We start from the raw sequence: 25,810 nt of genomic DNA on the forward strand, positions 1-25,810 counted from the left end.
TTCTGATACCGGGAATAAATCATTTAAATTTAAGTTACAAGTTATTAATCAATAGACTGGCGTAAGGGAGCCACATCAACCGTGATTACTGGTATGCTGTCGGAAACTATCAACATTTGCGAAATTTCCGCATGGTAAAATTGTGAAAGCTTTCCATATTTGTGCAAGGGAATCGAATTTTTCTATTTCCAAAATAAAAGTTTCCTTTGTATCCGGTGAATTTTTTCTAAAATTTCTGAGAACTTATCGAACTTTTTTGAAACTTTCCTGTCTGTTACCGTGATGCTTTTTCTAGCATGGATAGGATAAGCACAGGAACGGTAGAAATACCCCTTTTTCCCTTTGTCATAGCTGAATTCGTCGATAGGTCTAGTTGCCCCTCAGGGCTCACGGGGGTAGGTACTTGCTCCATTTTACCTTCCCTAGTTAAAGTATCCGAAAATATGGAAATAAACCTCCGTAATATAAGTAATGTTTTGTTTCACTAGCTGTGTAATTTTTTTATGAAGCCGAGACAGCTGCCACTGCAGACTGATATCTCGCAGTCTCGAGTTCGAGTCTCGCCTGCCTGTGAGTCCCGAGATAGTGAATTCATAATATAGTCAGGGGTAAGTAGCTACACATCCGTTCCACACAAATTTTGGTGGCTAGCCATAAGCCGCGCGTGGCGCTGCGCTGTCACCACCAAGCGGCCATACTTATCTGTCCCGATCGTAACAGACGCGTTTTGTTAGAGCGTGAGTCTTCTGTAGGTACCTAGTACCTGCTAGTACTATTATTTATTCTGTGCCAAGGTATTAGAGCTAAAAAAAGAAAGAATTAAAAAATTGTACCCTAGAATAGAAAAGTGTCACTTTTATCGCGCACGAGTGTGGGCCCGCTTAGGAAGAAGAAGCCCGTTTTCAAAATGGTGATGTGAATAATACCTATACCTACCTACCTATGTAATACCTATGTGTACCTATGTAATTATCTACATTACATCTCCATCTTTGGGTGTCAGACCTACACATGTATATCAAATGACAACTTAGGTAATTCGTCCAGTAGTTTCAGAGCCACCCAAAAAAAATATAGGGAACTTGAATTGATAGGCGTCTAAAATAATAATTTGGCACCTAATATTGTAAAGCGGTCATAAAATTTGGTTGTTTATATATTTTGTACATAAACAGAATACCTAAGATACCTATAAACATAAGCTTTAAATGCTCAATTTTTAAATAATTTAAATTTAAACATATGCATACCTAGTACTTTAAATTGACTAATCCACAAAACACCACAAATTTATTTACGTATACCCTACTATACTTATAGTTGAAATTCCTAATCACGAAACACCTTATGACCATCGTAGGTACCATTAGGTCTTTAAATTTTTAATTACTAATTTCAATAGTTACCAGGTTCTGCCAGAGTCAAAAGATACTAGAACTGTTTTCTTTTTAAAATGTGCTTCATAAATAGTCTCCAATTATAATTCAGTTGCCAAATAAATATTTGGTACCTGCCTAAAAATAAACAAAAGCTGTACTTACTGTAAAGTGCTGTGCTAAAATACAACTCATATTGATATATTTTAAGGCTCCGTTTTAGTTGCCAAACTATTAATTTTTGTACCCATTTATATTATTTTAAACTACCCAAATTCGATAAATTAGTTGACCGGTTAAATACGTGCCTTATTTTATTACTTCGTGCGATATATCACACGGAAGTTTAACCCTTTATAAGGCCCCAGTTATACAGATGCTACGTGAAAGTTAAATACTCGTACACTACCATGTTTGTAATGCACTGGGGAACACATCTACGGCAAAATAAAAACCAAATCATTAAGAAAAACATGCGGTCAATATATGCACTCAGCCTGTTAGTGCACTTGAGTTTTCAGATGATCTGTTTCCAATACACCTATTCATTGACATTGACATAACAAACATAAGGTGCTAAGGTGCATAATACCATGCAAAAAATTCTAATTACAATACATTTCGATATAGCATGTAATAGTCCGGGAGCCGGCTGCATGAAACAAACCTCATCAAAAAATAGAATATACCTACCCTGTAGAGGTACCTGACATTTAGTAGATTCCAACGCACTTGGTCGGCCTAGGCTTAACCTGGCAGATTTTGTACAAATGGCAAAAACGTTGGACAAAAATTCATCAAAAAAAACCTCATCGAAAAATAGAATGAAACTTGTATGGTAGGATACCTGACCTTGAGGACAGTAAAAAAAAAGTGGTCGGCCTCACCTTAGCCTGGCAGTTTTTGCAGTCCGACCAGATTTATTGGGTCACGTGAGAGCTACAATTTTCCTCATCGAAAAATAGAATGAAAAAAACGGATTATAATAGCTAAAATAAGCCTGTTGACGTATGTCTTGGTCGGCCTCACCTTAACCTGGCAGTTTTTGCAGTCCGACCAGATTTATAAAAAAATCATCAAAAAATTTTTATCGATAAATCGTATGAAACTTGTATGGTACGATAGCTGCCTTTGAGGACAGTAATAAAAAAATGGTCGGCCAAATCCTGTGTTTGCAGGTTCCTGTGTCCGACCAATTTTGTGGTACCAAGTGAGAGCTACAATTTACCTCATCGAAAAATAGAATGAAACAAACGGATTATAATAGCTTAAATAAGCCTGTTGACGTATGTCTTGGTCGGCCTCACCTTAACCTGGCAGTTTTTGCAGTCCGACCATATTTATAATAAAATCATCAAAAAATTTTTATCGATAAATCGTATGAAACTTGTATGGTACGATAGCTGCCTTCGAGGACAGTAAAAAAAAATGGTCGGCCAAATCCTGTGTTGGCAGGTTCCTGTCTCCGACCAATTTTGTGGTACCACGTGAGAGTTACAATTTACCACATCGAAAAATAGAATGAAACAAACGGATTATAATAGCTTAAATAAGCCTGTTGACGTATGTCTTGGTCGGCCTCACCTTAACCTGGCAGTTTTTGCAGTCCGACCAGATTTATAAAAAAATCATCAAAATATTTTTATCGATAAATCGTATGAAACTTGTATGGTACGATAGCTGCCTTCGAGGACAGTAAAAAAAAATGGTCGGCCAAATCCTGTGTTGGCAGGTTCCTGTCTCCGACCAATTTTGTGGTACCACGTGAGAGTTACAATTTACCACATCGAAAAATAGAATGAAACAAACGGATTATAATAGCTAAAATAACCCTGTTGACGTATGGCTTGTTACGGGCGGCTTTCATAAATTCAATGTGGCAGTGTGCGGCAGAATCCACTTGCATCAAATTTGATGCAACACATTGTGACTGGACATTAAGAGATGAAATGTATAAGATCAAATGGTTTGAAGGACACATAACGCCTTTGCGAGTCGAAGAAATAACAATAAGATAATCACTTAATATATGTGAGGTTATCTTGTGTATTTTTATTTATTTATATTTATTGAGAAGTTCAACAGCGTTTACATTAAATAATATACAAAAAACATGAGAACTTATAGCATAGCCAATAACAGAACTTCCTGTAATTTATACATAATAAAAAATCATCTGTGGGTAGACTTGTAACTTGTGATGTACAAGAATCGTAAATATAACTTAATTTGTAAGTCTTTAAGGTACAAGCAAAAAGAGAAAAAAATAATAATAACTGTAAACTGGAAAAAAAATCCTAAAATAGTAGGTATAGCTCTAATTTTGCGTAAACAATAAATAAAAAATAGTAAAATAAAAATACATACAGTACCTACATAAACGAGCGCATCTATTAGTTTGTATGCATTTATTGGAATTTATGTGTTCGTGTGTGTGTGTGTGTGTGTATGTGTGTAAGTGGGTGTGATAGTGCGTGACTACCAGGAAAGTTGCTTTGCAATTTGTGATTTGAAAACACGTCTGGAGGAGAAGAAAGGGTCAATGTTTTGGAACGATGTATTATAGGTACGTGCGATTCTACTCAGAATTTAATAGAATAGAATTTTGGCCATAATTGGTACGATGACAGGGAATATGGAATAGTGTGGTGTGACGAGTTCGGCGCGTGGGAGCGCGGAGCCCTAACTGTGACAGCAATCCAACGCAGTCTAGATGCCCGTTGAAAACATCGTGGAGGAACATTTTACCATTTATTTAAATTTTGGAAGGATCACGTGCAGTTTTTCCTCTTATATTACAAGTGTTCGATTGAAAACTAAGCTTTGGTGTATACCTGGATCACCTGCACGTACAAGAAGGCGTTTCATATACGCCCGCCCATCAGATAGGTACACAAAGTCATGATGCGTATGGAATACAGCATGTGTGGTCCTATTCTAGCTGTCACGTGGTATCACAAATTTGGTCGGACTGCAAAAACTGCCAGGCTACGGTGAGGCCGACCAAGCCATACGTCAACAGGTTTATTTTAGGTATTATAATCCGTTTGTTTCATTCTATTTTTCGATGAGGTAAATTGTAGCTCTCACGTGGTACCACAAAATTGGTCGGACACAGGAACCTGCCAACACAGGATTTGGCCAACCACTTTTTTATTACTGTCCTCAAAGGCAGCTATCGTACCATACAAGTTTCACACGATTTTTCGATAAAATTTTTTTGATGATTTTTTTATAAATTTGGCCGGACTGCAAAAACTGCCAGGTTAAGGTGAGGCCGACCAAGACATACGTCAACAGGCTTATTTAAGCTATTATAATCCGTTTGTTTCATTCTATTTTTCGATGAGGTAAATTGTAGCTCTCACGTGGTACCACAAAATTGGTCGGACACAGGAACCTGCAAACACAGGATTTGGCCGACCATTTTTTTTTACTGTCCTCAAAGGCAGCTATCGTACCATACAAGTTTCATACGATTTTTCGATAAAAAAATTTTGATGATTTTTTCATAAATTTGGTCGGACTGCAAAAACTGCCAGGTTAAGGTGAGGCCGACCAAGATATACGTCAAGAGGCTTATTTTAGCTATTATAATCCGTTTGTTTCATTCTATTTTTCGATGAGGTAAATTGTAGCTCTCACGTGGTACCACAAAATTAGTCGGACAGAGGAACCTGCCAACACAGGATTTGGCCGACCACTTTTTTTTTACTGTCCTCAAAGGCAGCTATCGTACCATACAAGTTTCATACGATTTTTCGATAAAAAATTTTTGATGATTTTTTTATAAATTTGGTCGGACTGCAAAAACTGCCAGGTTAAGGTGAGGCCGACCAAGACCTACGTCAATAGGCTTATTTTAGCTATTATCATCCGTTTGTTTCATTCTATTTTTTGTTGAGGTAAATTGTAGCTCTCACGTGGTACCACAAAATTGGTCGGACACAGGAACCTGCCAACAAAGGATTTGGCCGACCACTTTTTTTTTATTGTCCTTAAAGGCAGCTATCTTACCATACAAGTTTCATACGATTTTTTGATAAAAAATTTTTGATGTTTTTTTTATAAATTTGGTCGGACTGCATAAACTGCCAGGTTAAGGTGAGGCCGACCAAGACATACGTCAACAGGCTTATTTTAGCTATTATAATCCGTTTGTTTCATTCTATTTTTCGATGAGGTAAATTGTAGCTCTTACGTGGTACCACAAAATTGGTCGGACACAGGAACCTGCCAACACAGGATTTGGCCGACCACTTTTTTTTTTACTGTTCTCAAAGGCAGCTATCGTACCATACAAGTTTCATACGATTTTTCAATAAAAAATTTTTGATGATTTTTTTATAAATCTGGTCGGACTGCAAAAACTGCCAGGTTAAGGTGAGGCCGACCAAGACATACGTCGACAGGCTTATTTTAGCTATTATAATCCGTTTGTTTCATTCTATTTTTCGATGAGGTAAATTGTAGCTCTCACGTGACCCAATAAATCTGGTCGGACTGCAAAAACTGCCAGGCTAAGGTGAGGCCGACCACTTTTTTTTTACTGTCCTCAAGGTCAGGTATCCTACCATACAAGTTTCATTCTATTTTTCGATGAGGTTTTTTTTGATGAATTTTTGTCCAACGTTTTTGCCATTTGTACAAAATCTGCCAGGTTAAGCCTAGGCCGACCAAGTGCGTTGGAATCTACTAAATGTCAGGTACCTCTACAGGGTAGGTATATTCTATTTTTTGATGAGGTTTGTTTCATGCAGCCGGCTCCCGGACTACAACCTTTTATAATTTTATTAATCTTAAGTGGCAAATGATACACTTTCCTGACACTACAAACAACGTAGTCATTGGCCTTTACGTCTATTGCAGACGATTTATGGTGTAACATACATTACACCGCCTGGGACGGAATTAAGGAAACGCAGGGATGCCCAGCACCTGCATTACCCTCTCGGCTTCACTGTCTTATGCCACAGGAAAGGCGAGCCAATACGTGTGGAGACAGGTCAGCTGCAGGAATCTGCCGCATATTTCAGGTTGGACCCTACTCGCGCCTTACGGAAACTCCATTCCGGGTTTTATTTTGGAGTATCCTTCTCCTAGATGGATTGCAAAACAATGCTAAGAGGACCATCTCCCCTGTGACGACATAGCTTCTTACTTCGTTTGTGGACTTGTCGCCTCGTACGACACCCTATCCTATGTGAAGGTTGGCGCTATTCTAAAGCCGGCCACCACACGGCAGCAACGTAGTACAGTTATTGCAATTCACGATGGAGAGTGGATTTATCAAAATTAGACCTTGTCATCATACCAATAAGAGTCTCGCCACTCGCCATCGTGAATTGCAAGAGCTATAATTCAAATTATTAGATACAGCGACGTGTATATTGTTAATAGTACAATGGAAATAATGACGATAGCTTGCTTCCCTTTACAGGCATAGTGCATAAATTGACCACATACTATAGATAGATTAATTAATTACACTAAAATTAAATACTGACCAAAAAAGTATGAATGAGGAAAGAAAGCCTGATATATTCGCTATATATAGCCATTATAGTTAAATAAAAAACCGGCCAAGTGCGAGTCGGACTCGCGTTCCAAGGGTACCGTATATTACACAATTTTTAACAATCAGTGCCGGATTAAGATATTTTGATGCCCTCAGCATTTCTATGTGCCCCCTCTCCCTAGGATCATCAAGATTACATTGATTTTTTTGGTAAATTGAGAGAAGCTCATTGCCGCATAACAGCTGAGAATGGAAGTCACTCACATCATTTTATCACGAAAATTGACAGTGCCGCAGCAGTAATGTTGCAACAGAGTACCTAATGCTGTTGCAGTCGCCACCCGAATGTCACCTTTATCATAGCTTAGAAAGTAATAGAAACGCGAGCGAAGCGAGCGCGGAAATTTTTCGATATAAAAACGCAATATGATAGACAGTTGTACATTTTTACTTTTAGTATGGAAATCAGTCCAATCATTTTATCACGGAAGTTGACAGTACTGCAGCAGTAACGTTGCAACAGAGTAATGTTGCTGCAGTCGCCACTCGAATGTCACCTTTACCATACCATATAAAGTTATTGAAAACGCGAGCGAAGCGAGCCCGAAAATTTTTCGATATAATAACGCAATTTTACTTTTAGTCCCAACCAGGCGCGAATCCAGGATTTCATACAGAGAAGGGATGGGACAGTTTTCTATCAGCCTAGCTTCACATAGGCACAGAATAAGTAATAGTATTATCATACAGAACGGACACGCACCGCCCCGCCCCGACTCGGATTACCTCGCCGCGCGACTGAGTTCTGACGGACTCCTGACGTACGCTCAGTTCGGCTAGCCAACGGCTAGCGACGCCGCGACGCGATGACGCAACGTTCAAAATGCCGGTGTATTGTGCGATGTACGGGTAGTACGGATACCTACTTATTGTAGAAATGAATAATAATATAGTTAAAGAGACGAAATATGTATCAGTAAATAAGGCTATACTTTTGCGTAAAAATAATAATATCATATGAATTAAAACCCGCTCGTTGAATTTGTGAATGTTAAGCCAACATTTGATATTTAAAGTACCTAAGGTAAATAGACCTTCTACATAGATATTCCTCGTAAATGTTATTTTTAGTTTAACACTCTTTTCACAAAAAAGAATTGGTGGTCGCGGGACATTCGCGTTTGATTTTTAATTTAATTTTAAGAATTTGAGAAATAATTATGTATGTTATATAAAATAATCAATAGGCATCAACAATAAGGTACATTTAATAATGGCGTGTTGAAAGTCCAAGTACGTACGTATGTACGTGCAGGACTATAAACTGACAAAGCCAATTCAACAATTGGAGCGAAATAAAACATAAACCTATATTTTGTTAAACATAAACCTATATTTTGTTTTTTTACGTATTTCGGTCGAATTATGCAACGCAGCGGGCCGCTCGTGTCCTTCGGCCGGCCTCGGCAAACCTCGGCTTCGCCTTCCCCGCGCGCCGCACGAGTCAGCCCTAAGCCACTTACTCATACAATGACGCGTGTACAGACGTGCCGTGCACACATATAAACGCAAATGATTTTCGATGTATGGCGTGTCCGCCCTGTGACATAGGGCTCGATATTTAAGGGTCTCAGCGAGGTTGTTTTCATGCATAAAATATGCAAGAGAGCAGAGCTTGGAATTGAATTGGCGAAGTGTGAGAAAGGCAATAGGCCCAGCTGCGAAAGAGAAAAGCTTGGATTTGGATCCACGCCCAAGTGTAATTAAGGCAGAAGATCAACTTTGCCGTAAGGCAGAAGGCCTCGCATAAGACCTAACGCTGAACCGCAAAAGAGTGGGTTGAAATCGAATCTATGCATGTAATCACGACTCTTCTACTGCTACCGATTGTTTCCCAAAGAATTACGCGCCATTATTTTTGCAAATTAGCTTTTGGATAGCTAAAAAAAATCGTGTGGTGAAAACGATTCAACCTGGCATTTTGGTGCCCCCCCCCCCTGAACGTGGTGCCCTAAGCACGTGCTTGTTTTGCTTATTGGTTACAAAGTCTTTATTAATTCAACCATTAAAGTCGACGAGTACAAAAAACTTTAAGCTAGCTCTCAATTTAACATTTTTTTTAACCATTATTTTTAATTTGACCTTACAATTACTCGTCAGAAAATTATCACCAATTACTCTAAGAAAACTACTACTCTAAATAATCCGGCACTGTTAACAATGTATTTTTTATGTGAAACGTGAGTGAAATTTCGTTAAAAAATCCGTAGAGGTCGGATCAAAAACTGTAATTAAGTCCGACTCACGCTTGACTGTAAATTTCTAATAGGTTTTCCTGTCATCTATAGGTATAGACCTATTTTATGTATTTTTTTCAAAATTTTAGACCTAGTAGTTTCGGAGATAAGGGGGGGGGGGGGGGAAATGGTAATTTTTTGCTTATTTTCTTGAATAACTTCTAAACTGTTTATTAGAAAATTATAAAAAATTTATATTTGAGATCCTTACAATAAGCTCTTTCATTTGATATGTAACATGATAGTTAAAAAATAGTACATTTCGATGCTAGTGCGGAAGGTATGTCATTACTTCACGAGTACCGAGATATCTTGCCACGAGCCGCAGGCGAGTGGCAAGACTCGGGACGAGTGAAGAATGACATTTCCGCACGTGTATCGAACGACGTTTTTTAATACAGTTGCGAAAAAATAAGAAAAACATTGTTAATCGTACACTAAACAAAAGTGGTAACAGTGACAGCTCGGTTAGACGTCGTCTTTAAGTATATTATATCTATGGGCGTTTGGCAGCTATTCCGTTCCATTCAGCCAACTTATTAAGAACGGAATTTTCAATATTGAATATTAAAAAATAAACGTGTTATAATGATGAAGAGGTAAGTAATTAAATATGAAATATGTAATATTTTTCGTATTCTTACATTAACGGTAGGTTTTTATGCTGATTACGACGTTTAAAGGAAACTAATATTAACACTCATCAATAAGTAGTCGTGAATTGGAACAAGTATAAATTTAAAAAAATTGGAAAAGTAAAAAGCACTAGTTCGAGATAACCAACTTTCCGCACGCTAAACAGCTACGTAAAGTAGCACTTTTTGAGCAACTGTATTAAAAAATATTTTTTTCATTTACCCCCCAAAAGTGGCCCCCATGTTTAAAATTCATTTGTTTACGTTACATGTCCGTATTTGGGTCACAAACTTACATATGTGTACCAAATTTCAACTTGATTGGTCCAATAGTTCCGGAGAAAATCGGCTGTGACAGACGGACAGACAGACAGACAGACAGACGCACGAGTGATCCTATAAGGGTTCCGTTTTTTCCTTTTGAGGTACGGAACCCTAAAAAGAGGATGTTCTTCTCCGTAAATGTTAATTAACTAAGTGGTTTCCAAATCGTCTCTGCCTTATAAAGGGTTAAATACAAATATCATCCTGTGAGCAAAATTACGTCATTTTTATGTCATCCGCGCTCATGGTACTAATTGAAATTTTTAGTTCTTAAAGGCCCATTTGCACCATTCCACTAACCCGGGGTTAACCGGTTATCTATACAATTTGACACTAGGTTAAAAGTTTAACCGCTTAACCCCGGGTTAGTGGAATGGTGCAAGTGGGCCTAAGTGACCGGTAGAGGCACTGTACAATTACTCCATAAAATAAAAATAAATGAAATATAATCCAAATCCTTTATTATATAGTGGTGCATATACATATACATGCATATACATACAATATACACAACAGCGGGTCTACCACCTCTATAATATTACATAAAAAATTAAAAATGGTTTAAAAAGTTTAAAAAATATTATTATTTTGTCCCCTCTTCGGGTGAAGGCCTCCTCCAGATTCAGCCAGTTTTTCCTGTCCTTTGCCTTCTGTGACCAGTCTTGCCTGGCTGTAGCCACGATATCGCCGAGCCATTTTTCTTTTACCTTCCCTCTATTCCTTGTCCCCGAAGGGCCCCGCCATAGTTACCCGCAATTACTCCATAAATTACTCCATACATTGTCCTTAACTTTCTCACTATCGACTGTCATTCACGGAACTCATGGTAGACCTTCAGGGGGCAATGGTATAAAATGGCAGATGACTGCCCGTCAGTTGTCAGCCGTGGAGTTATCGGTTTTTTTGGCACACTTCAAAGGAATCGTGGCGTACCGTGGCCTGTGATGTTCACACAGTCGCCATTGTTAGTTTAGTACATATATCACTGACAGCTTGAATTTTTGACCGCTTTATTAAATGTTGAAAGCCCAAAATGTCATTATCGTGGAGCAATGAAGAGATTTTTCAGTTTATAGATTTATATCAATCACTGACCCGCTGTTGTTTATATGGTATGTATGTGTAAATCGCTGTCGTTTGTGTCGTCCGACAAACTGTTCTTGTGTTACAGCGGCGGCGCGCCCTGCAAACGAAAACCACTTCAACATCTACTTCAGACAAACTTAAGACTTTAGCTCGATAGGAATAAAATGTCTGATTATTGTCTGATTTTTTAGTCTTATTTATAGGTTACAAGTATTTCAAAGCTGCGTCACTCTAAACTAAAAGGTCGAACGTGCAAGTTATTTGAACTTTTTAAAATTAATAAAAAAACAGGGCCAAGTTATTTTAAAGCAATAAATATGTCACGAAATGATAGCAATGTGATGAAATCGCTTTTGAATCAAGACGAAGATTTTAAGATGTTTATAATGATCACTGATTATAATTCGCAAGAGATATCTTCTGTACATACCTATTTGTTGGGGAGAAGCAGTAATAGTCCGTTAACCACTCTTTCTTTTAATATTCGGGAACAATTTTTCACCAGTTCTTGCCAGTTACTGGGCAAATTCTCTCCAAACTTTTGTCTAAAAACATAATTTAGCACTACATCACCACTTCCTTTATTTATAACATGACAATGACAAGTGTAAGTTAAATTATGGGGTTTAAATAGCTAGGAAGGACTGAAGTTTTACAATATAGTATGTACATGATTGATTTGTAATTTTGCGTCATGCATTTCTTACATATAAAACCGGGCAAGTGCGAGTCGGACTCGCGCACGAAGGGTTCCGTACCATAATGCAAAAAACGGCAAAAAAAACGGTCACCCATCCAAGTACTGACCCCGCCCGACGTTGCTTAACTTCGGTCAAAAATCACGTTTGTTGTATGGGAGCCCACTTAAGTTTTTATTTTATTCTGTTTTTAGTATTTGTTGTTATAGCGGCAACAGAAATACATCATCTGTGAAATTTTCAACTGTCTAGCTATTACCGTTCGTGAGATACAGCCTGGTGACAGACGGACGGACGGATAGCGAAGTCTTAGTAATAACTAAGACTTCGCTGTCACCAGGCTGTATCTCACGAACCGGGAAACGGGACCCTATTGGGTCCCGTTTTACCCTTTGGATACGGAACCCTAAAAAATAGTTTTAAGGTAAGTACCTACTTATAATTAAGTATAAGCAAGGTAATCGACTCGAGTGAGTGTTTAGTTAGTGTGTTCAGGTTTTAATCAAGTAGTTAAAGAGTCACGTCAATAGCAAAATGCATGTCTGTATTTTAAGTTACCAATGGACTTACAAGTCCGTATACGATTGCCTAACGCGAATCGTTTTAAATTGCAGAATAAATCACAAAACGCACTCTAATTGTGATATTTAGAGCAGCTGTTTTTTTATTGCCAATATATCATTTAATAAATTATTGGAACATGCTAATTTTCTCACTAGAGTTTCCGTTTGGCTGCGTTTCTTGTACTGACAAAATCTTATAATTCAAAAAGGCGTCCCCCCATTAAATATAAGAGAAAAACGGGCCTTTAAATAAACCATATCATGTTGTGCATGCATCCAAACTTTTTCCCCTTGAAGAGTAAAATAAAAATAGTAGGTACCTAGTTTAGTTTGGTTGGTGTCGCTAAAACCACTTGATCCTAATATTATGCATTTTTTTTAATAAATTTGTAGTATTACATTACATATACTCTTTGTTTATGATTCGATAGTTTTCATGCAAGAAAGAACTTCAATATGATTATTTACGAAACAGAACGGAATATGTAATATGACAAAGCGTACATTTTAATCATAAAACTGTGCAGTTTATCAATTCACCTACTGAACTGTAAAAGCCAAAACTTTAAGTGTTATATAGATCGTACCTGTATAAGTGTGGCACGGAGCTAGCCCAGAGGCCGGCCTCGTGTTCGGCCACGAGGTCCGCGAGCGAGGCGACGGCCTTGCCCGGCGAGGAGGTGGGCATGCCGCCCGACTGCGCGCTCTCTATCTCCACCAGCAGCTTCACTGCCGCCACTTCCTTGGCCAACTCTTGGGACGGCGATGAATCTGGATATGACGACGTCGAGTAGGCCGTACCAACCTGCAGTTGACAAGATATAGATAATTTTAACCTTAACACCTCTGCATACAAATATGCATTTTTGCTGACGGTAGTGACGGTACCTACGAGAATGAAATGGAACTGACGGTGCATATAATATATCAGCGTGTTATATAACATGGAAATATGAAACCAATAAGCGGTTATACCTTAATTGAGCAGTCGTAACTGACGGGTCCTCGTTTCGGTCGAATGTCGTGCACCTTGTAGACGGGCTGCGCTAATCCAAGCTTTCGACAGGTCCATTCCAACTTGTCCACTGAAGAGCTGGAGTCTGGTGGTGGTTCTAAGCTGTATGCTGGTGCTACATGTGTCACGGGACCGCTATGCTCCTATAGATAAGTTTTGGTTTATATCGAATTCATGGCTCGTTTAAATGACATTGAGTTATTGTAGGTATCCATTGCTAGGTGTTAAACTTTACATAATATAATACTTATAATGGCGTATTCATCATTCATTTATTCACAACTTTTTTGGCACATAGCAAAAACCTCAACTTGTGAATAAAATTGGTTGTCTCTTAAGTCAAGGCATAGTTTTATAAGAAACTTTTAAAAAGTACCTTATAGATATTGTATTTAGTTAGGTAATTACAATATACTTACAACAAAATCGTTATTAGTGGCTGGTAGGGGCAAAGGTATTAGATCAACAGTGTTCAGTTGGTCTCTCAGGCTGGACAATCTTTGTGAAGCTGACATCTTAGAGCTTCGCTGTGCATTTTCTGTGCATATGGAATGTACCTGCAATCATTTGAGAATGTACATAAAAGCCTAGCCGATCATCCGTTTGATCGGTGTTAAATGCATATAGCATAAGATACACTAAGTGCCTACTGATATTTTTCTTTGAAATTCTAGTATGTAATAATCCTAAAATGGAAACGATTGGAATAATTTAAGAAAGTGGTAATGAGTTTGATAGTAGCCCCAGTAACGGAGAAAATGAGGAGTACTAGGTTAGCGTGGTATGGGCATGTAATGCGGAGGGATGAATGCCATATAGGCAAAAAAATGTTAGGAATGAATGTTGATGGACGGAGAGGGTATGGTAGACCCAAAAAACGTAATAATCTAACGTAATAATCCTAAAATGGAAACGATTGGAATAATTTAAGAAAGTGGTAATGAGTTTGAAAGTAGCCCCAGTAACGGAGAAAATGAGGAGTACTAGGTTAGCGTGGTATGGGCATGTAATGCGGAGGGATGAATGCCATATAGGCAAAAGAATGTTAGGAATGAATGTTGATGGACGGAGAGGGTATGGTAGACCCAAAAAACGATGGATGGATTGTGTGAAAGAGGATATGAGAAAGAAAGGAGTGAGTACTGAGGACACGAAAGACAGAGGAGACTGGAAGAGAAAAACATGTTGTGCCGACCCCACATAACGTGGGATAAGGGCAGGGGAAAAAAGAAGTAATGGTTTGTGTGCCTTATACGAACTTAAACCATATATGTATGAGACTTATTGGGATGGGCCCTAGCAAACACTAGGCGTCACGACATGTCGATTATTGAGCGTGACGAGATCATCCTTCTCTTACGCAATGTATTAATTAGAAGAGGTGGCCAGCAATTGTCATGTAACTCACGTACCTATTACAAAGAGCCGCACAGTAAACCTCGCAGAAATCATCAGGACATGAAAGTGTACTTACGTCTTCTGAGCGCGTATTGACAGGTGCCAGGGGTACCCTTTCAGAGAGCCTTTCTGGCTCCCTTGCTGGCGCGGGAGGGTTGACTGGATTGGTAACAGCATTATATGTTGTCCTTTCCGTTCTCTCAGTATTTTCCGTCAATGGTTTGGATGTAGTTTTCGTTACGGGAGGTTTTGTTTCGTAAGGTTTACTGAATGTATTATTGTGCTAAAATCATGTGAAGAAAATTATATTCACTAACCGGGATTTCAACCCGCGATCGTCAACATCTTTAAAAATATTTGTATTATTACAAGTACCATCCAAGCTAAGCTAGACGTTTACTAATGTCAATGAAGCATTATAGATTATGTATTTACCTTGTTGCTAAAATTGTTGTCGAATGGTGTTCCGCCTTTCGCTTGGTAATATTGGTTTGAGTACTGATTATTGTAATTATAGCTCACGTTGTTATAGCTGGCGTATGACCCGGTGGTTGCAGGTTTTTTTTTGGGAAACCGATTCTAAAAAACATAACAAGGATAAAAATAATGCAGGGCTTTCTAATTTCTAACTCAGAAACCCCTGCATTATTTTAACTACCTTCAACCAGTGGCGGATTTCCCATAAGGCACAGTAGGCCCGGGCCTAGGGCGGCAAGATATTAGGGGCGGCAAATTGTGACAAAAAATTCGCTGATGATAACAAAAAATAACTCAAAATTAGACCAGGCAACAAATTCTCAAAAAAGTACCTATATATAGAGGGAAATGCTTGCAACACAATTTTTGACTTTGTACCTATTTTTATTTGAACTATCTAGGAGGTGAACATATCAAAAGTCCCCGGCCGTAGCCCTTGAGCCAGGGGAAGAGAGAGGTCTCCGAAACTGCCGGACCAATTAAGTTGAAATTTGGCACACATATGTAAGTTTGTGACCCAAAGATGGACGTGTAACGTAAATAATAGTACATTGTGCAACATGGGGCGTAAGTTGAATATTGCAAACGAGAGTAAGTTAGATCGCGACGGCTTGCCGGAGCGATTTATAGGCTCGAGTTTGCAATATTATTACGCCCCGAGATACACACAATGTTTTTCCTCACACTTGCGATACAAAAAATAAGTTTGAAGACAAAAAACTGTTAATTATGGCACTAGAAACTTCATAACTCCCTAGGGAAAACGAATTTTCTATAACTCCCGCTACGCCTACGTGCAATTCCATATTTACTGAGCGAGTGTGATGAAAATGAATTTTAAATATGGCCTCCATATTTTGGGGGGGTAAATGAGAAAATTAAAAATAAAATTTTTCAAACTATATCGTGTTACATATCAAATCAAAGAGCTCATTGTAAGAATCTCAGATTTTTTTTATAATTTTAGGATAAATAGTTTAGCAGTTATTCAAGAAAATAGTTTTTAAAGTTTTTGTAGGTACATGAAAGTCAATGTTATTGGTAAAACTGTCACTTAAAATGAATAAGTATTTGCTTATTTTTTTCATAAAACCTATGTTCCTATGATCATGTCACAAGGACGTACAGTTTCTAAGATATAATAAGCGAAAAACCGAAAAATGTGACCTTCAAACCAAACCCCCCAACTTTTGATATGTTCACCTCCTAACGAGTCAAAAAAAGTTACTAAGTAAAAAAATGTGTCCCAAGCATTTCCCTCTATAATATATCTTTCCGTTGCCTGATCTAAATGTAGTCAATATGATGGGTGCTGATGCTGAGAAAGGGGCGGCTACAAGGCTTCGGGCCTAGGGCGGCAAAGACTGCAAATCCGCCACTGCCTTCAACCATAACATTTAAGTGGATACCTCTTATATGTTGCCCTCTTTAGTGTGTTGAGTTTTGAACCACTTGTAAGGTATCTCCTAAATAGACTATAAGCTGTAGACCTCGCAATAAGCCTAATAAAAAATACATTGTTGAGTCATTACCACAGCAAGCTCACAAATCACAATGAAGTAATAACTAAGTACATATTGACATTGAAATGTACTAAAACTGAATAAAACCTTTGGTTTGAAATATTGTTCATGATAAATTCTGAACTGTAACCCTATACAATTCTGCAAACAAAGATGTATTTAGTTTTCAGGCTAATCAACTTTTTTTTGCTGACATAGGTACCCTATCATGTAATTCTAATAAGAATAACAGTCTCGATTATGATTGTCTCTGAAGGCATAACTAAAGAAATATGTTACAAAAAAAAGTTGATTACCCTGTTTAATGATAGAAACATCTTACAGTGATATTAAACCTTGGTGTTGGCTTCTTGCTAGATTTTTGACGAGACACCATAGCTGCAATGTGTTGGGTTTCCTGACTTGCTATCGCATCAACATACCATTCCCCATTAATTAGCGTCACTTTGAAACCGGGAACATCAACAAAGAGCCTATCCAGTGTCGGATAACCCAACTTTTTAAACGGTATCCACTCTCCTTGAAGTTCGCGGTAATCCCCTGTGGAAAATAAAATCAGTCTGTAAGTCCAAATCTGCCAGCCCAAACAGGACCTAACTTAAAATTTAAAATTATGAATCTCATTGCAGACTCAATACCTATTTCCCCAGAGGAAAGCGAGCAAGGTAACATTAAACATTAAATTATTAGTGTGCACAGAATCATGTGATCCAAATGTATTCTGTAATGCTTTATGACTTTCATTTTTTACCCAGGTCAATTCCTCTTAATTAAATTGAAGCCATGCTGTATGGCATTTTGCGATAGCAAGCAAAATGCCATACAGAATGGCTTCAATTTAATTATATAAGTACAACACATAATTACAACACATACGTAAGACTTGATCAATTTTCAGGCAATTAAGGTTCCTTCCCAACAGCACACCACTGTAAGATATTAGATATTTTAGAAATTTATCTAGTAAAATAAAAATGTATGCCCTTGACCTTGAGTTCACATTTTTCTCATACCATGTGTTGTTGTTGCTTCTAGTTCCCCTAGCATGCACTTCTCGAAGGATGTATACCATTCGAAATATACAAAAAATATCTATTTTGTACTTACTGTTACATTGTTTGATGGTCAGAGCTCCTTTTACTGAGAGCAGTGTGGCTCGAATTGCCGATATCACTTGTTCTTTATCAGCCATTTTCGCTATTATCAATAAACACATATTAAGGAGAGATGTTATAAAAACACTATTCCGTACGAAGAAAGATTTTGATTTAAAGTTTTAAAAAGTTATGGCCCCAAGCATAAAAAGTACTAGAAGTAAGTAAATATTTCAAACATACGAATCTTAATATCCCGCTATTGTCATACTATAAACATGAATACAAGTTAATACACAATGTTCTACTAAATCTACTATTTATTATTTTGAAGACATACCTTACTTGAAAATATGTTAACTGCAGAAAACTGTAAGCGCCGGATTCAGTGCGCTATCGCTACTGAAATATTACACAAATGTCACAAATTTGCGGGAAATTTAAATAATCTTGGGCTGGTCACACTTCGTGTAGTAGGAATTATAGTGTTGATACTAGAAAATATTTTTGATTTTCTGTGCACACGTAACCCCGGCTACTCACGTAACGATAAATCGTTGCGATAAAACTGTGCAGTCCGACTGTGCAGATAAATCGAACCGTGTGTATGTCGATTATCGTAACGATTTGTCATACACACGGTTCGATTTATCTGCACAGTTTTATCGCAACGATTTATCGTTACGTGAGTACTTGAGTAGCCAGGGTTAGGCACCTAATGAAATAAGTTAAATATACGTTGACGTGCACTCAAAGTCAGCTCACATAATTTCTATCACTATTTAAAGTACAGTTAGAGTAGGAAATGCAAATCGGTTATTTTCGGTTATTTTTTGTATGGAAATAATCGGTTTTTAACCGAAACCGCGGTTATTTCCATACAAAAAATAACCGATTTGCATTCCCTACCTATTCCCAGTCAGAGTCAATAAGTATACGTTCCTATGTTTTGATTTTATTGATATTTTCCAGAACTTCTAAATTATCCGGTTTTTTTTCACACAAGCTTGTCCTGTTCATGAGATTCAGGTATTAATACATTCACGTACTTAATTTAAGTTATAGGGAAATGTTAGAAATAGTGCTTAAAGTATCAAAATATTAATAGAGCACCAACCTACTACATTGTTTACGACTTGTAAACATTGCAGTTTTTTGTTAAAACGCTTCACGTCGACTTCGCACATTGTCTTAATTATTTCCGAGCTTAAATAATAGTTTGTGGACCTCACTTGCTATAATAATTATTCATATTATTTAAAATAAACGCCTTATAAACCGCGAACAGTTTGAATGAAATGACAACAGACTTTTAACTTTTTTTTATAAGCATAGATATTTGGTGCTACAACAAGGAAATATAGATGGTCAAGCAAATCTTGTCAGTAAAAAAGGCGCGAAATTCAAATTTTCTATGAGACGATACCCCTTCGCGCCTACTTTTTTCAATTTTGCCGCCTTTTTCTACTAACAAAATTTGCTTGACCATCTTATATCCGTCAACAAAACTTGGCTAGCCTAGACTAGACTTCTAAGGCCCCATACGCACGACAGCTTAAAAAACGTTGCGTTAAAACCCGACGTTGGCGCTTTTTTACCGTTTTCAATATTTGTGTTCATATGAACGCTTAAAAATCACTTGTGAGTCGTACTGCCACGTACGCATCTCAGCAAAGCCATACTTTATTTGCTATTACGATGTATTATTTGACTATAGCTTGAATATTTCAGGAATTTGTAAGCATAAGTTGACATTTTTAAGGTGAAACTAATAATAAACTTGACGATTGACACCAAAAATTGACACTTGACAGCCAACTGACAGCAGCGCCGGCGCTTTTTTAACGCTTGTGAGAACAGATACACAGAGTTCCGTATGTTCTATTCAATTTGACGCCAACGATCAACGCCGAAAATCGAACAGTGCTCGATAAAAAAGCGCCGCGCTTAAAAACCGCCTTCGTGTGAATACATACATGGTTATCCATTTGCGTCATTCAAACGCTTTTTTAACGCGCGTTGAAAAAGCTGCCGTGCGAACGGGGCCTAACTGTTGCAATGCCTATTTCTCCATTGTTTGTTTTAGTGATTGGGTGATTTTTGGTCCCACAAACAGCGATATTCTTTGTAAATTGTGAAAACCCCTTAGCCCCCATTCGCACGCGAGCTTTTTCAACGCGCGTTAAAAAAGCGTTCGAATGGCATAAATGGATACATGTGTATTTATTCACACGATGGCGGTGGCGCTTTTTATTAAGCGTTGTTGGATTTCCGACTTTAAGCCTTGGTCATTAAATCGAATTTAGAGTGCGGACAGATTCAAGCGCTTTTTTAACGCGCGTTGAAAAAGCTGTCGTGCGAATGGGGGCTTAGCCTGTTTGTCCATCGTTAAGCCCCCCATTCACACTCCTATATTGCAGTCCGGCTCGCAGGATTGCGGAGTAGGATATAGCTCACACACCTCCTACAATGTAGTTCGCTTTGCAGGACTACGGAGCAAGAAATAGCTCACATACGGTACTGTTAGTAAAATCGGTAAAAAATTGCGCGCACTGTTGTCATACGTTAAACACGGCAGTCCACTACGCAGGACATCAACTGACAAACAATCCTGCGCGGCGGACTGCAGCGGTGGACGGCGCCTACAGGACTTGTAGGACCCAAGAGGCATCCTACTTGGGTGTTGTAGGACGGCACGTAGTCCGCGACCCCATACACAATCTACATAATGAGGCGGACTACAATGTAGGAGAGTGAATGGGGGGCTCACCGAACGCACCGGACCAAGGTCACGGTCTGGTACGCCCGTCTATTAGAACTATTGCAAGTTACATTAGATACAGACCTTTTACACAACGCAACCCAGAAAACCACAACTGTCTTGTGGAAATGAGTGATGCGTGTAATCATGGTGTAATCCATATTTTTTACTCCTAGCAACCGTAGCTGTCAAAACTGACAGCAGTTTGACAGTTTAAGTACTGTTGTATTCATGGTGTAGGCAAAGAGCATATAATCACTACGTTTTAAGAGTCGGCACTTTCGAACAAGCCTTAAACCGAATTATGAACGTACATTGTGCCAACACACCAAATACATGTCAATATTGCCAATACAAAAAAAAAAACAACACTAGGGCTTGCCACTACTGGCGTACCTACTCTTTATCGATATCGATAAATGTGCGATACAGTCGCCATCAGATATATCTGAGCGGCCGAGGTGCTCAAAAATATCTGAACACGCACCTAGCGCCATGACAATAGAGGCGTGTTCAGATATTTGTGAGCACTTTGGCCGCTTCGATATATCTGATGGCGACTGTACATGCTGCTGTACTGTACTATAGTGACAGTAAATTTTGAGTATCACTAGGATTAATAAAATAAAAGCAAAATATAATAATAATTTTATTTAACATATTAAAGATATGATACAGATAGTTTATTATTACAATACGCTTATGTTATGAACGTAAAGTTTGTATGGGGTTAAAGTTTTCTTTTGAGCTACGAATTTGAAACTTCGTTAAAAGATATATTATTTAAATACAAGAAAACTAATTTCAGCGTTTTTGAAAATTCAACCTCTAAAGTGATGAAAAAGGGGTTGAAAGTTTGTATGGATATCAAACATTTTTTCGAGTGTTGGACTTGAATCTTTGTATTTAGGGATATTATTAGAAGACAGGAAAAGTAATTTCAGCGTTTTGTAAAATTCATCCCCTAACAGGGTTAAAAAGGGGTTGAAAGTTTGAATCCATTACAAATGGTTTTGAAACTTCTTAGAAAGGCATAATAGCCGATTGCAAAAAAAAGTGATTGCAACGTTTTTGGAATTTCAGCCCCTAAGGGGGTTAAAAAGGGGATGGAAGTTTGTCTGCGGGTGCAAATTTTATTTTAAGCAAGGAACTTGAAACTTTGTAAAAACGTTTTAAATTAAAATACAAGAAAACTCATTTCAGCATTTATGAAAATTCATCCCCTAAGGTGGTGAAAAAGGGGTTGAAAGTTTGTATGGATATCAAACATTTTTTCGAGCGCGGGACTTGAATCTTTGTATTTGGGGATACTATTGGAAGACAATAAAAGTAATTTCAGCGTTTTGTAAAATTCATCCCCTAACAGGGTTAAAATGGGTTTCAAAGTTTAAATCCATTACAAATGCTTTGAAAATTCTTAGAAAGATATAATAGCCGATTATAAAAAAAAGTAATTGCAACGTATTTTGAAATTCAATCCCTAAGGGGGCTAAAAGGGGGATGAAAATTCGTCTTGGGGTGTAAATTTAATTTTAAGCTAGGAACTTTAACTTTTTGGAAAAAAAGTTAATAATTAAAAAACATGAAAACTAATTCAAGCATTTTTGAAAATCATCCCCCAAGGTGGTGAGAAAGGGGTTGAAAGTTTGTATGGAGATCAGATATTTTGTGAGTGCGGAATGCGGAACTTGAATCTTTGTATAAGGGCATAGGTACCTATTATGAGAATACAAGAAAAGTAATTTCAGCAACCAACATCAAAATCCACTTGACTTAAAACTTCATACAACTTGCTAAAAAATGTCAACATTGCTTGGATATGAAAATTATAGGTACTAAAGATGTAAAATGTTGAAGATAAGATTCCACGCGGACGAAGTCGCGGTGTTGCCCGCGACTTCGTCCGCGTGGAATTGATATTGTATACTCGTAATTACATATATTATTTTGCAGCGCTTCTTAGTTGAGCTATCTTTGCAGCGTTCGCAGAAATTTCTTCTGTTTTAATAATATCCGAATTTAATATTTGGCACTGTCTTCTAATTAAGATTTTGGTCACAAGCCAAAATAATTGTTTTTTCATGAAATCCTCATGTTCCTTACATGTCCACCAGGTTATGTTAATGTTTGCCGCAAAAAGTGTGCAAAACATTTGCCCGACATTTTCTTCATATAATAAATGACTATATTTTTCAAAATAATTTTTCGCTTCCTCAATTGTACGACACAGCTGGATAGATGGGTACGTTAATGATTTCTTTTCTTGCCACCACTCCCGCAAGCTTATAAATTTATACATTGGGTGATCTGTAACATCTTCCAGTTTCAGCAAATTAGAACACATTTGACAGCTTACGTTCTTCAACAGTCTATAAGCTATGTAACCGCTTAAATATACAATAGGTTGATTTTCTATGTCTGTTAAATCTGTTTCAATTTGCTCCTCTAATTCATTTTCAGGTATCATTAAAACAGGATATTCTTCTTCTTCATTGGTAGTCATTGATGTGAGTTTCTCATCACCATCAACATCATGTTGGCATAATGGATTGACAAGCAATAACTTGTTCAAATCTTCTTCGCAATTAGATCCTCGGTTATGTGGTGCATTCATTCCAGAAATATGAATTGATTTCAATGCACTTACAAAATGTGTGCAGGTAGGATTTCGATTTGTAGGGCTATTCTGTCGTATAAGTCCGAATAGGTTTTCAAGAGCGTCTTGATTCAGTGAGCGTAAATTCAAATAGTTAAATCCTTGATTCTTACAATAACACCAGATATCTTTAAGCGAATTTATGGTTACAATATAACCTTCCACGCATCTGAGTCTTTTTAATCTTAACCTGCTATCTGATTTCATGAACTCCATTGACTTCAGCTGTTTCAAAAAACTATTCCAGATTTCTATGTGATTGGTTTTACGAGACACATTTTGTCTTTGTCCCTTTATTACATCTTTTGGGTTTGATGGGCCATTAGTAGAATCAAATAAATTATTAAGGTCCCGTACTACCTCGGATGTTTGTGCCACTTCTTTTCCGTACTCTGTGTCTTCATATTTTTCTGCAATCATCTTTAGAATAGCTGCGAAAGTATTACTTAGAGTTTGAGCGGCATATTTCACTTTCATTTTATGTTTTTGTTTTGGATCTAGCATTACAGAAGATACTTTATGAAAGTACAACATTCCAGTATTTATGGCTTCTGCGTCACGTAAGTGTTGCCACTTAGCCACTTTACCTACAAATTTCATAGACCCGGCTTTAAGTAAGCGTTGAATTGTTCGAACACTGGGCAAAGGCATTATATGCTGCAGAAAACGGTATGTCTTGGGTGACCTCTTAAAAATTTGTAAAGCAGAAATTTTGTTAATTAAATTCCATCGCTTGCCTCCGCTATTCCGGTTTGCTTGTTTCCGGGCTTGATTTTTCAGAGAGTCTGATACAACATTTTTCATAAAATCGGAATCTAATTTGTCCAAATCGACGGATGTTTTTGAGAGTGATGATAACAAACACTGTGTTCGCTGCAACTTTTTTACAAGTTTTTTTTTTCGTGGAGTCATTTCTATGTTGCTGTAGCCATATTTTGGCGGTGTTCCTCGTATACAATCTGTGGTTTTATTCGTTTTTACCCTTGAAGTCGAAGCATCATCTAAAACAAAATGATTTGTTAATAATAATTATGATTAGTAACAAATTGTTCATCACTACATAGTATAAAACAAAGTCGCTTCCCGCTGCCTGTCTGTATGTATGCTTAGATCTCTAAAATTACGTAAGCCCCCATTCGCACGGGAGCTTTTTCAACACGCGTTAAAAAGCGGCCAAGTGCGAGTCGGACTCACCCATGAAGGGTTCCGTAGCAGCAAGTAACATAATAAAATTGCGGTTTACGATTTATGACGTATTAAAAAAAAATACTTACCAGACCTGTCTCTGCGTGCCCATTGGCGTGAACAGCCGCAGCAACCTCGCGTTAGTCGCACACGCGACGACGTCGCTGCCCGCCGTGACGCACAGGATCTCCTCGGTATCGGGCATGGAAACGCTCCACTCCTTGCTGCTGCCGACCAGCGATATGCATACTAGTTTGCTGTAAGATATAGATATTTTTTTAATAGATTAGCTATTGCGTAGTCTATCTATAATAATCACCATTAAAATCTTGTGCATGTCTTATTCAACATAGGAGTTGGCATTACACACAATTCGATGTTCCGGAAAGGTCATACATAATAAAGGATTTGATTGTATAATCATCTTTTTGAAAGTTGCAAGCCTAACTCTGGTACCACCTTTTTTTTAATACCAGCACTTGTAGTCTGTATCTTTAGGTATTTAAATAAAAGTAAACAAACAATTTTTACATTTTCGGGTAGTTATAAGATTTATTGGTTAACCAACCAAATGCAAAACCGCCTAGATATGTCACCAAACGACCTGACTTTAACCTACGTTATTTGATCGTGTAATGTTTTCATCCAACCTCAACTGGCTTACTTAAGAAGCCATTTGAGGGTAGATTTTGTTTCATCATCATCATCATCATCATCTCAGCCATAAGACGTCCACTGCTGAACATAGGCCTCCCCCTTGGACCTCCATTCGTACCGGTTGGAAGTGACCCGCATCCAGCGTCTTTCGGCGGCCTCTTGATCGCGGCAAGCTGTGATTGGTCAGTTTCATTATAGTTGACTAAACAGAATCGATATGAATATTATAGTTGAGTTGGGAGCCCATACATTAAAAATACCCAATTGAAGTTTGGTATAAGAAATCTTAATTCAAGAATTATAGTCGACGAGTACAAAAAAAAGTTTTTATTGCACCATTAAAAGATTATTTGCATAAATCTGATTTGTCACAATTAGTTATAGAAATACCCATTAGCAAGGAAAATTCACCCTCATCTTCGCAAATCATTCATAATTATTAACCTTGAGATGAATGCATAGTGTTTCCCATTTTATGTATTCTTAAGGAAAATAACAACTAATTCAACTTAGGTATGCATTATATAATTTTTATAGACGTTTTTTT

At 37.7% G+C, this 25,810-nt stretch overlaps 3 protein-coding genes across 3 annotated transcripts; all 3 read right to left on the reverse strand.

The window, feature by feature from the left end:
• Window positions 1–10,594: 10,594 nt before the first annotated feature.
• On the reverse strand, window positions 10,595–15,189 carry LOC134680531 (uncharacterized). The gene is made up of 5 exons (XM_063539651.1): window positions 14,987–15,189; window positions 13,932–14,069; window positions 13,473–13,655; window positions 13,085–13,302; window positions 10,595–11,333 (listed from the first exon to the last, which is right to left on the reverse strand). The coding sequence occupies exons 2-5, from the start codon at window positions 14,025–14,027 to the stop codon at window positions 11,234–11,236; spliced, it is 597 nt and encodes a 198-aa protein (XP_063395721.1). The 5' UTR covers window positions 14,028–14,069; window positions 14,987–15,189; the 3' UTR covers window positions 10,595–11,233.
• A 121-nt stretch (window positions 15,190–15,310) lies between these two features.
• Window positions 15,311–18,385, reverse strand: LOC134680532 (tudor domain-containing protein 7-like). The gene is made up of 4 exons (XM_063539652.1): window positions 18,345–18,385; window positions 18,018–18,107; window positions 17,233–17,450; window positions 15,311–15,489 (listed from the first exon to the last, which is right to left on the reverse strand). Exons 2-4 carry the CDS (start codon window positions 18,100–18,102, stop codon window positions 15,334–15,336), a joined length of 459 nt encoding a protein of 152 aa, XP_063395722.1. The 5' UTR covers window positions 18,103–18,107; window positions 18,345–18,385; the 3' UTR covers window positions 15,311–15,333.
• A 4,312-nt stretch (window positions 18,386–22,697) lies between these two features.
• On the reverse strand, window positions 22,698–25,081 carry LOC134680081 (uncharacterized). Its single transcript, XM_063539117.1, has 2 exons — window positions 24,696–25,081; window positions 22,698–24,422 (listed from the first exon to the last, which is right to left on the reverse strand). Exon 2 carries the CDS (start codon window positions 24,331–24,333, stop codon window positions 22,708–22,710), a length of 1,626 nt encoding a protein of 541 aa, XP_063395187.1. The 5' UTR covers window positions 24,334–24,422; window positions 24,696–25,081; the 3' UTR covers window positions 22,698–22,707.
• Between the last annotated feature and the right edge of the window lie 729 nt (window positions 25,082–25,810).

Source organism: Cydia fagiglandana, chromosome 3, assembly GCF_963556715.1.
Source record: "Cydia fagiglandana chromosome 3, ilCydFagi1.1, whole genome shotgun sequence".
Lineage (NCBI taxonomy): Eukaryota > Metazoa > Arthropoda > Insecta > Lepidoptera > Tortricidae > Cydia > Cydia fagiglandana.